Here is an 11,379-nt window from a genome sequence, read left to right as displayed (position 1 = left end):
GGGGGGGTGGGGGGGCGGCTATTGTTTGGAAAGAGGCTCAAGCGAGGAAAGGCAAGTTTCCAGTGTTGCCCGAGAGCATCTGCATGCATTGTGAGCGACTGTAGCTGACTCTGATGTGAATGTACAAATGGAGGAATGTTTCCCCTTGAAGAAATAAAATGTTTGCATTCTGATCAATCTTTACTTAAATAAAAGCACTACTTCTTTCTAACTTGCTCCGGTTACCGTGGGCAGACATGTCGCCACGCTTCAGAAAGCTGCGGCAGGTTGTGAATTGGAACACCGTGGTGGCTGGAAGCGATACTGCTAACAACATGTTCTCTGCCTTGTCCTTCTGCGGGTACCACTGATGAAGACCCCGACACCTCTGGGCACACGATGCGAAGCCTGACCCCCCACCCGTCCTATAAAAGATTGAAAGGGAGAAACGAAAAGCAGATGTTATAAAATCAAAAAATATTTAGCTGTTACTTCCAAATTCACTCCCAACCTTATTCATAGATGGGGTCAGGAGCATGTTGCCAAACATTTTTAGCAAACGGACAGTAAAAGAGCCTCAAATATAGAAAATATTCTGAAAAGTCAATTCCCCTTCCACCCTCCCTTACCATTTACTGTTTATCTTCTCATCAGGTTTTTTTTAAAGCGATAAATGCAATTAATTGGAGTGCTCTCTCATTCTTTTGTGTGATTGTTAAAATAATAAAAATAAGCAGAAGGTTGTCATGAGAGCGTTTCACCAACCCTTGCGTTAAAATAGAATTTTTGGAAGCATTGTTGATTTCTACTTATTTTTGTTGGTAAATCCTGGGGAAAATGTATATCTTTTCCTTTAAAGTTCTAATTCAAGGCATGGATGTGAGAGTTCTGAAGGGACTTTGGGACTGCGGTAAAATTTCGTTGTCATAGTAACAGAAAGGGAAATAGGCCTAGCTCACCTGGGACTTTAGCACTGCAAAAGCTGGAATTTTTTTTTTTTTTTTTTTTTTAAGGAAGAGAACTCTGCAAGTGAAATAAATGAAAAACTTACTGTATTTTGAAACAGAATTTCAAACATTAACTAGGTGAATTGCTGGAAAGGCTACTCCTGCCATTTTTCTTGGTTGATGTAGTCATCTGCTTAAAGATGCCCAATTTAAAAATTGCACGGACAGGTCATTTAGGAGAATAATGGTTTTAAAAAATATGTCTTACAAATGATCATCTTAGATCATGATCCTGTGCCTCTGTATTTTTCTGCATAATCTGAAAAGATGATCTGAAAAGACATTCACACTTGTTATTAATCATAAAACCCTCGGCATATACCTGCGTAGGGGGACTTTGTGTTTGGATGGTAACATACCATTTTCTGATTTTGTAAACATTGGTTGAAAATGTCAGCCCTCCTACATGTGTGAGTATGAAGGTGTGTGTGGGCAGCCAAGAGCCTTCCATGTGAGAAGCCCTGGGATTCCGAGCCAAATCCTGCCATTTTTAACCCTAGAGCAAGACGTTCTGTACAGTAGGGGTCACTGCTGCGTTTGAAGCCATTTTTGCAGACTGAGTGCTCTAGAAACTCCAGGGGCCCGTGTGCAAACCAGAGCTCAGCTTGTGCACCGCTCAACGATCCCCCACAGGGATGGAGCAGGGGGTGCTGGGCTTGGCGATTGAAAACATCCAAATTTGCAAATTGCGCGGGGTCAGCAATGTTCCTTCCCAGGCAGGGCAGGTTGAAATTCCCCAGATCTGAAATACAATCGCTTCTAAATCAAATCTAATAGAATGCAGCTATATTCTCCCTTAAAATATGTTTACTGAAAGAATGTAACACATTGCTTTCTCTTCGCAGATTCTTTTTAAAATTTTTCCTCAAGTGCAATCAGAATTGTTTGAAAACAGCAGGAAACCCAAGAGACATGAGACGGTTTCAGGTAAGGGGCCCTGCAGATCTCTCCTGTTAAATAAGTCATCCTGTTTTTGCTCTCTTTCTCGCTCTTTTCCTTTTATATTTTTTTCTTAAAAGCCATCATTCACCGATACTGCTAACAATATGAAAGATGACTGTAAATGATAACCCTTATCCACTCGTATTGAGGGTTTCTTCGTTTTGTAGTGTTTAGGCTTTCTGCCTCCAATGCCAGAGGCCCATGGGGGGAGGCACCAGGCCATGCTGGAGATTTGATTTTAAGCCCTGAGGCTGCCCACTGCACACACAGCTGCCCACAGCAGGACCCGCGTTCTTGATATTCAGCCACCTTGGGATTTTTCAAAGCAGCTTCTCTGTGTTTTCTGCAAGCAACAGCCTCTGTCTTCCCTTTTTCACCGATTAACTATTCAGTGGTCTCTCCCCGAGCCTTCGGGAAGGCAGCAGCCCAAGCATCCGTGGTCACTTTAAGATCGCAGCATGACAACAAGACCCACGGGACTGTGACCCAGCTGCCTGGCAGTTAAATCTGCCCCTGGTTTCATCACCCTTGCTGAGGATAGACTGAGGATACGAGCTAATAAAAACAGACCGAGGCAAGAGTCTCAAGCCGGAGACGAGAGCAAGAACAGCCCCTCTCAGCCCCCTTCCTTGAGCTTTGAAGGGCCCATATTTAATTCACCAAATGGCTTCTCTGCCATTCACACCCCAGCTAAATACGTGGCACCCCTTTCTCCATAGAAAAATGAAGAACATGTTAAACAATAGTATTCAAGCTTGAGATTTGAAAAAAATCCCCTCAGCAACTAGAGAGATGGGGATTATTAGCCTTGTGTTTCGGGTGAGGGAAGTGGGGTTCTGGAAGGTTAAGTAACTTGCCCCTAATTGCAGTACGAGGGGGGCGCAGCCGGGAGCTGGGAGGACTCGTTTGATCAAATTCTTCCCACTACGTTGTGGGTGTGGCATGTGGCATGTTGCAGCAGCTTCTAGATTTATGCTTGACTATTGTCTTCTTGAAATTCTTAATAATTTCATAACAAGGAGCAGTACATTTCATTTTGCACTGGACTCCACAAATGATGTAGCTGGTCCTGTCTGTCCTTTAGAGAGCGTCTGTGGTTTGGCCCTAGACAGATGGTCAGGGGCACAGTCCCTCAAGAGTTAATAGGGAGATGGGCATATGCAAGGCCAGTGAGAGTTACTTTGAAAAACAAAATTGTTTTTTTTTTTTTAAACCCCTTCATGGTTATCAAACAATCTTGCTATGACCAGGACTTTTTTTTTTTTTTTTTACAATATTTAACACTATTACCCACATCCCTTAAAAAAGTTGAAGTCCTCCTCTCTTTCATGTAGATTCTTCCCCTACTGTATGGTAGGAAGACAAATAAAATCGGCCCTCTTGGGGTCAAACAGGAAGGTCACGCACAGTGGAAGTTCACTGTATTCGGTATTTATTCCGAATAGAAATGTAAATAATTTCAGTCCAAAGAAAAGTGAAATTCAAAAGAATTCCAAAGTGCTTCCAAGACCAAAGCTTAGCTTCATTTCCAGAAGAAATAGAGGCAGGGCAAAGAAGTCGGCAGACTGGATTCTCATCCCTTCCTGTTCTCTGCCTCCACATCCAAAGAGTTTTAAATTTGAGAATACTCATGTAAATGGGAAGTGGCTGCTAATAGAGTGCCTTGTCATTTTATTTCTCCCAAATTTTAGAAATATCTTCATAAAGCTAGCGTATGCTAATATATCCTGCCCTTCTTCAGTTATTCACTATGATTTTTATTGTGCCTGAGTATTTAACTGGCTTAGAATAAATATTACTGATTTCAGAGAGTTATGGAATTCTCATTCTATGTGAAGGTATTCAACTTTTGCAAAGACAAGGGAAAATATTTTTTTAAAAGTTTGTGGATTCTAGGATTGTCTTATTTCCTGGGTAGACTTAAAGTCAATTGGAAATTTTTTTTACATTTTTTATTGAGATAAAATTCATATAACATACAATTTATCATTTAAACCCTTGTAAAGTGTACAATTCATTGGCTTTTAGTATATTCACAGTGTTGTGCAATCATAACCCCTATCTAATTCCAGAGCATTTCCATCATCCCAAGAAGAAATCCCATATGTCCCAATTCCTATTTCTCCCCAGCTGCTGGTAACCACTAAATTACTTGGGTTTACCTACTCTGGAAATTTCATATAAATGGAATCATACAATATGTGGCCTTTTGTGTCTGGTTTCTTTCACTTAGCATAATGTTTTCAAGGTTCATCTATGTTATATCAAGACTTCATGCCTTTTCATGGCTGCATAATATTCCATTGTATGGATATATGACGTTTATTCATTGTTCACTTAACACTGGAGTTATTTCTATGTTTTGGCTGTTATGTATAATACTGTTAATATTCACGTACAAGGTTTTTTTGTGAACTTATGTTTTTAATTCTCTTGGGTAGTACACCTGAGAGTGGAATTTCTGGATCATATCGTAACTCTTACTTTAACTTTTCGAGGACCTGCCAAACTATTTTCCACAGTGGCTACACCATTTTACATTCCCACCAGTAATGTATGAAGATATCAATTTCTCTAATTCCTTGCCAACACTTGTTTTTTTTCCTGTTAAAAAAATTCTAGCCATCCTCTGGGTGTGAAGAGGTATCTCATTGTAGTTTTGGATTTCTTGATCCCCAGTGACTCATAATGTTGAACATCTTTTCATGGACCTACTGCTCATTTGTATATCTTCTTTGGAGAAATGTCTGTTCAAGGCCTTTGCCCATTTTTTTAGTTGAATGATTTGTCTTTTTATTGTTGAGTTATAAGAGTTCTTTATATATTTAGGTTTTAGACACCTTATCAGATATGTGATTGGCAAACATTTTCTCCCATTCCATGGGTTATCTTTTCACTTTCTTTCTATTATTTTAAATCTGTTTAGGTGTGATTACAAGTCTTTTAACTTTCTTGACAGTGTTCTTTGGTGTGCAAAAGAACCGGAAATTTTTATAGTGTATGTAGACTCTCTTAAGAATATAACCTTCAATGAAAGCTCTCTCACGTGGAGAAGGCTACAGTGAAGATGGGCTTGGCTGTGTGCTCTGATGGTCAAATAAGAAACTTAGATCAAGTTCCAAATACGAAACAAAGCCAGAGCTAGTAAGTAATCGCGGTGGGGAGAGCCATCTGAAGGGATGGTGACTTTTAGGAACTCTGGAATATGTATGTCATTCATAATGACAAAGGTAATCATTTTAAACCATATAGATAATTTCTTCAATTCTCTACTTTTATTATATGATCAAACATAGATTTAATATGAAGGATTCTTTTGTGAGGATTTACTCTGAATGGGATAGAAATATGAAACGTTCCTAACCAAATTATAAACTCAACCAAACTCTTCCATCTTTCCTCCTTCCCGATCCCTAAAACACTGGTAGAACCTGGACTATTTCTCCAAAAATGATCTAATGAGAACAAAATTGTGATATCAAACTTGTTTTCAAGCCTGAACCAATCCTCTCTTTCATTCAGTTCAAGTCCTGAACTGAACTAGGACATAAAAAATATTTCTTGAAACGTGGAGGGTTTTAACCCCTTTTTGGCCCAGACCCCTTTATGAATCTGGTAAAAGCTATAGTCTTTGTCCTGACAAAAGAACTACGTTTAAACAAAGTTTTAATTAAAATGTCAGGGGTCCCCAAAGCTCTTGAAACATCTCTGAAGCTTCCGTGGATCCCTAATCAAAATAAATGAAATTCATCTAACACCCATAGGCATCTGTAATGTGAATTAACCCTTAGCGACGGGGATCTGTCCACTTAGAACATTTCTGATGCTTTCTCGGCTTTAAATGCCATCTGTTCTCGGATGATTCCTGGATCCGTGGCCTCAGACTTCACCCTTCGCTAAAGCTGCAGACACATAGCTCTGCCTCCCTCCTGGGCATCTTCCCTCGGATGACTAATGAGCACATGTTCAAAACAGAAGTCAGTACTTGTTCCCCGGTTCATTCCCTCCTCTTTCATTGTCAAAGCATGGCTCCCTCCTCCTAAGTATCTGCTAAATCCATCCCTCTCTCCTGAGAAGCTGCTCTGGGCTCCTACTTCTACTGGTGATGCATTTTCTGACTTTTCCAGGCAGAGCTGTTGGCTGCTTTGTGCCAACGCACTCTGCCCCGCTGGCCTCTACTCTGCTACTTGTCACAGCATCTTGCAGTTCTTGTCTCTCCAATAGACTCTGTGCTGCTTGAAGGTAATTGGTATGTTTTATTTATTTTTTTATTTCTCTCCAATGTCTAGCACAATATCAGTACTCCATAGGGCTTAGTAAACTGTTATTAAATAAATTTTTAAGAGAGAGGAAGGAAAAAGAAGAAAAAGTTATGATTTCCAGAACCTCCAAAGTATCTAAATGCATGAATTGTGCATGCACAAAATCAATTCTGCCCTCCTTAAAATGGAACAATTAGGTGAAACACCCGGATTAACAGCTCAATGAAGGAAAGGGAAAGAAATTTATGTCTAGTTTCAGCTGACGGGCCAGTTAAGACATAATGAACCCCATTCTTTATTTCCCTGCATTGTGGGTGGAGAGCAGGCAGTTGTAAAGTCCGAAGAAAATCAAGCCAGAAAAAGGCAGCTAGCCACATTGTCATTGCCCACATTCAGATTTTCTAAAAAACAGGAGACGTGGACAACAATTTAGTGCTTATTATTGCTAATTCACTGGCTGGGTCTGCTCCAAGGCACAGTGAGAACATAGATGCACTCCTCCATTCATTCATTCACCCGCCCGGTGTTACTGAGGAAATTCCACGTGCCTGCCACTATCCCAGGTGCAGGAGATACAGCAGGAAGCAAATCAGACAAAATCCCTGCCGTCGAGGGGCTTACATCCTAGCGGGGAGATACAGCAACTAAAATGAGCCGTTGACACAGCCTAGATCTGCTGTTCTGTGGTCTTCAAGTGACTGTCCTGGGAGCCGTGGGCCCCTGCCCGGTGCCAGTTGTGTCCGTGGTGCCTGTTGGAACTCAGCGGTGTGGCCAAGGGTGGGTGGTGTGCCGCGAGGTGGTACCCAGCGTTATAACAATGGCAAGTGTAGACACCCTTCTAAATAGTTCGCAGAGCTTCCCACGCCAGCATCTATAACAGGACACAAATATCAGTGGATCTTTTACTTGACACTGGGGAGCTTAGGGTGCCAAGTTTTTACCCTCTGCCTCCAAAGGACTTTATATTAAAAAGACATGATCACTGTAGGGGGCTGGGGTGTTTTTTGTCCTGCAGGAAGCACTGGCTTGTGCATTAGGTCATTCTGGACTTGGTAGCATTCTGGAGTTGGCAGCCTTGATGTCTTGATGCATCTCCAACCCCAAAACCATTTTTAATTGAACTCCTCCTTCCAACTTAGAGTTTGCTTATAGTTAGAATAAAGATTCTCACCTCCATTTGCTGAGAGACTTGTGGGTATCTCAAATTCACTCCCTAAATTGCTTCCTTTTTAGATTAGGTCCACCAAATAATAATTTTTTTTTTGAGATAGAGTCTTGCTCTGTCACCCAGGCTGGAGTGCAGTGGCATTGTCATAGCTCATTGCAACCTCAAACTCCTGGCCTCAAACTATCCACCTGCCTCAGCCTCCCAAGTAGCTGGGGCTACAGGCACATGCCACGACATCCAGCTAATTTTTCTATGTTTAGTAGACATGAGGGTCTCACTCTTGCTCTGGCTGGTCTTGAACTCCTGACCTCAAGCAAGCCTCTGACCTCAGCCTCTGAGAGTGTTAGGATTGCAAGCATGAGCCACCATGCCCGGCCCATTTTTGATTTATACAGTGATGCTAGGCAGAGGACTGAGATACATGCACAGGTGGTGCCATCCCCGGATATGACGTCAGCAGGTATGGAAGGATATGCATGTCTAGCGAACGGAAAGCCACTGCAGGGGCTGGGCTGGGCGAGGCGTTGGTGCTGAGCTGACTCCAGGTTGCACAGAAGCCCAGGACGGGCCTGCTGGAAGGACACCTGGACAGGGATTTGAAGGGGATGAGGGAAAGGATTGGAGCTTTGTGGGGACACCACCTGGCGTGTCTGCGAGGCGCTGAGGAGGGCACGGTGCAGGAGAGAAGGGGGCTGAAGACACGAGGATCTGATCAGAACGAAGGGGAGTTGAGGCCGTGTGGGGACTGATACCCACGGGGCACGTGAGAGGCCTGTCACTGCGACATGCTGGACGCACCAACTGCCCGAGAGCGATGGGGAAATTAATGTCTCTGACAAAGACACCCCGTCCACACAGCTGGGCGCTCGCCATTAGTCGGTTTTACTAAACGACGCGAGAGCAAAGGGCACGGCTACTCACGTCTTGGAACGGGGCCAACATCCAGCCAGCACCCCCTTATGATTTTTAAACCCCCAGCTCTTATATAAAACTTTTTAACGGCACCACCATCTATTTTCCTTAAATAAAAAACGTTGAATGTTTCTCTCACACCCGTGGAAGAGGGAAACGAGAGTTTAAATTAACTCCAAATGGTAAAAATTTAATACAGCTCCAGCTGCCTGCAGGTTTCTTCAGTTCAAGTCTCCCCGTTCGAGAGCTCCTCCAGCTGCTCTGGGAGCTCATCCGCCGTCTGAAATTTGCGGCGCTACCGAGCAGCGGTTGTAAAGCACATAATGAAAATCACTTGACTTATGGCCTCTCTGATCAACAGGTGAGTCCATTATCTGGTGGTAAAACAAACCAGAGAGTCCGAGTTAAGAAATCGTAATTATCTATTTGGAGTCAGGAAAAAACAATCTCCGAGGGTCAGAGGATCTTTCACTCGTCCTAATGCTTTAAGCTTGAAGAAGGCTTTCCGGGGCTGCTTCCAGCTTTTGTCTGGCATTATAACCTTCTGCCGCTCTGACCTCTGACCTTCGGTGTCTTGAATGGGGACAGGAATGGGGGGGATACAAATTTTGACCAACTCACATGGGAAACGTGTTTGAAGTTGTTTGTTGGAGAAAAGGGAGGGATGTGAAAAGAGGTAGTTGCTTAAATAACTTTTGGGAAAGAATATGTCAGACTTCAGTTAGGTGGAAACAAAATCTAAATGCTCAATTATTTTAGGGGACTGGAATTTGTTCACTAAAACCTACCTCTGAACCCATTCCAGAGCAGTCAGGTGCAGGACTTCCTGGAATGCAAAGCTTGCTTATTTCTGCAGCAAGAGTGCGTGGTTCCTCGGCTGCTTCCCGGCCCTTTGTGCTCCTGAGTGTTGACGGAGCACAGGTGATTCAGGGGGCCCCGGGGCTAGAGTTTGGTGGAAGAGATCGGCCAAGCCAAAGAACTGCATCAAATATGTTACGGTTCCCCTGCGGCTCTCAAAGCTTTTGCCAGTAAAGTACGGCCCCTTGACCACAACCATCCCATGTGGCACACGTTTGAGAAGGGAAAAGCGATGCAGTCAATGGAGTAAAATGAGGTGGGGTGGAAGTAGCGGGTGTCTTTGGTCTTTGAGATGAAGGGACATGCAGTGTCGTAGAGCAGACGGAAGATCTTCAGGCTCCTCGATGACATCAAAATCTGGTTTTCAAAAACTGCCACTTGATTTCCATACATTTTTAACTCGATTTTTAAAAGCAAACTCTTAATGGTGTTCACCTTAAAGACAAATTTGCCAAAACACACCAGCCATGAAAGCTCTTGGGCATACTGCTCCACTCGTGCTGATTAGAATTTTTAAAATTTTTTTTTAATCATCTCAGTAACTCCAAGTTGTATAACTCGATGTTTTTCAGTTCTTCAAGACCTATCTCAAATCGCACTTCCTTGATGAAAATGTCTGTGTCTGCTTCAGTTCAGGCTGATTCTTCTCATCCTTGGGCCCTTAGCGTATACAATGGCCACACAATTGAGTCCCCAGTGACATATTACAATATAGTAATATTTTCTGGTTATGTCTGGGTTTGTTATGCGTCATCAGCTGCGTGGTGAGCTCCTCGAGGTGGTGACACTGTTTTCTGTAAGCCTCCATGGCATGTAGCACAGTGCCTGGGATGACTGATGGAAACACAGCGCTGTCTGGTTGCTAAGAAAGTATCTTCTCGGGAGTTAGGTCATTAACGCCACAGTCCCCGCTCCCTTGGCGTGAACAATCCAGAATGCCCCACATCTGTCTCGTGGCAGTCAACTTTGTGTTCTCCTGTCTGGACTCAATACTTAACAGAAAATTTAGCCTTAGGGAATATGAAACAACAGCCACCGCTAAGAATTCTGGGAATTCCTTTTTTTTTTTTTTTTTTTTATTTAAAAAAAAGACAAAACCCATGCTTGTGGGGTAGGTGTTTAAAGGTAATTTTGAAGACTCTGGAGTCCAGTAAGAAAGAAGAATCTGGGCTTTAAATCTGGCTTGAAAATAGGATACGTGCCAAGAATAAAGTGGTAGGGCGAAACAAATTGCAGTGGGCAATTTGTTTGTTGTTAGCTTGGGTTGAATTCGTGGAGGCTTAGACAGAATAGTTTCTTTAGATTCACCTTGCCAATTATGAGAATTAGCGGGTGTATAAAAACCCAGCGTGTATGCATATTTCTTCTCACAATACGGACTCCCAGCTCGGTTGCCCACCGTAGCCAAGAAGTCTGTCTTGATTATTCTCTGTCCCCTTAATGGTCTCTATGTCCCGTTCCTCCTTCCACAGGTGGAAAATAAAATCCCACATAACAGTTATGCTTTGGTAAAGCTGAAATAACATATAGAGCAACCGAATAGTTATAAGGGAAAAGCACATCATGAATTTAATTCCATTTCCAGATGTAAAATGTCATAAAGAATTTTTTTCCATACTTGGCAAAATAACAGGAATTTTCAAGACCGTTTTATTTAGCCGGCTGTATGCGTGTTCGTAAGTACGGTATCAGAGTCTTCAACGTCGAGTGTGCTGTAAATGCTCCGTGTTATGGCTTTGCTGAGATTAGACTACCAAAGGCCCCACATTCAGCCAGGGCGTGCATGACCCTCTTTGAAATGGTGGAGAACTGTGTCTGACTAATGGCAGAATTCGGTATGTTTTCAAAGCAAGAACTCTGGTCCATATGGGGAGATTTCTAACCAGTATAATTATTCTCTAGTGACTACAGACACTGGAATTGTCGTCTGTTTCAGAAAGCAGATCATTTGGTCATTCCACACATTTTTCATTCTGACTTCTCTTTTTCTTTTTAGCTTCCTTGTATGAGACTTAGGGTCTTTGCAGGAACACCTGGGTACGAGCTGAAAACGGATAGCTGGGCTAGAGCCCAAGCTGACCATTCTTCTGACTTGTGTAACTCAACTAAATCATACAGTTAGAGCTCTGAGAAGGATAAATATAAAAATATGAAAAATAATAAAAAAACCCCACAAAAAGCGAAGGGCATTTTACAATGAGGTGTAAAAATAACCCAAGGGTGGAAATAAGTCCGTTTGGTAAAAGTCTCT

The 11,379-nt window shown here is 42.6% G+C and overlaps 1 protein-coding gene across 5 annotated transcripts in view; it reads left to right on the top strand.

The window, feature by feature from the left end:
• EBF2 (early B-cell factor 2) overlaps window positions 1-11,379 on the top strand; it is a 180,017-nt gene that overhangs the window by 126,305 nt on the left and 42,333 nt on the right. For all 5 annotated transcript variants that reach the window (XM_012662956.1, XM_012662955.1, XM_012662954.1 and 2 more), the window contains one exon: window positions 1,832-1,913. In XM_012662956.1, the coding sequence (XP_012518410.1) occupies window positions 1,832-1,913 (82 nt within the window). The remainder of the gene's footprint in view (window positions 1-1,831; window positions 1,914-11,379) is intronic.

This window comes from Propithecus coquereli, unplaced genomic scaffold, assembly GCF_000956105.1.
Source record: "Propithecus coquereli isolate 6110/MARCELLA unplaced genomic scaffold, Pcoq_1.0 Scaffold79, whole genome shotgun sequence".
Classification (NCBI taxonomy): domain Eukaryota; kingdom Metazoa; phylum Chordata; class Mammalia; order Primates; family Indriidae; genus Propithecus; species Propithecus coquereli.
The sequence above is the reverse complement of the archived record's forward strand: the minus strand, read 5'-3'. Positions and strand labels throughout refer to the sequence as shown.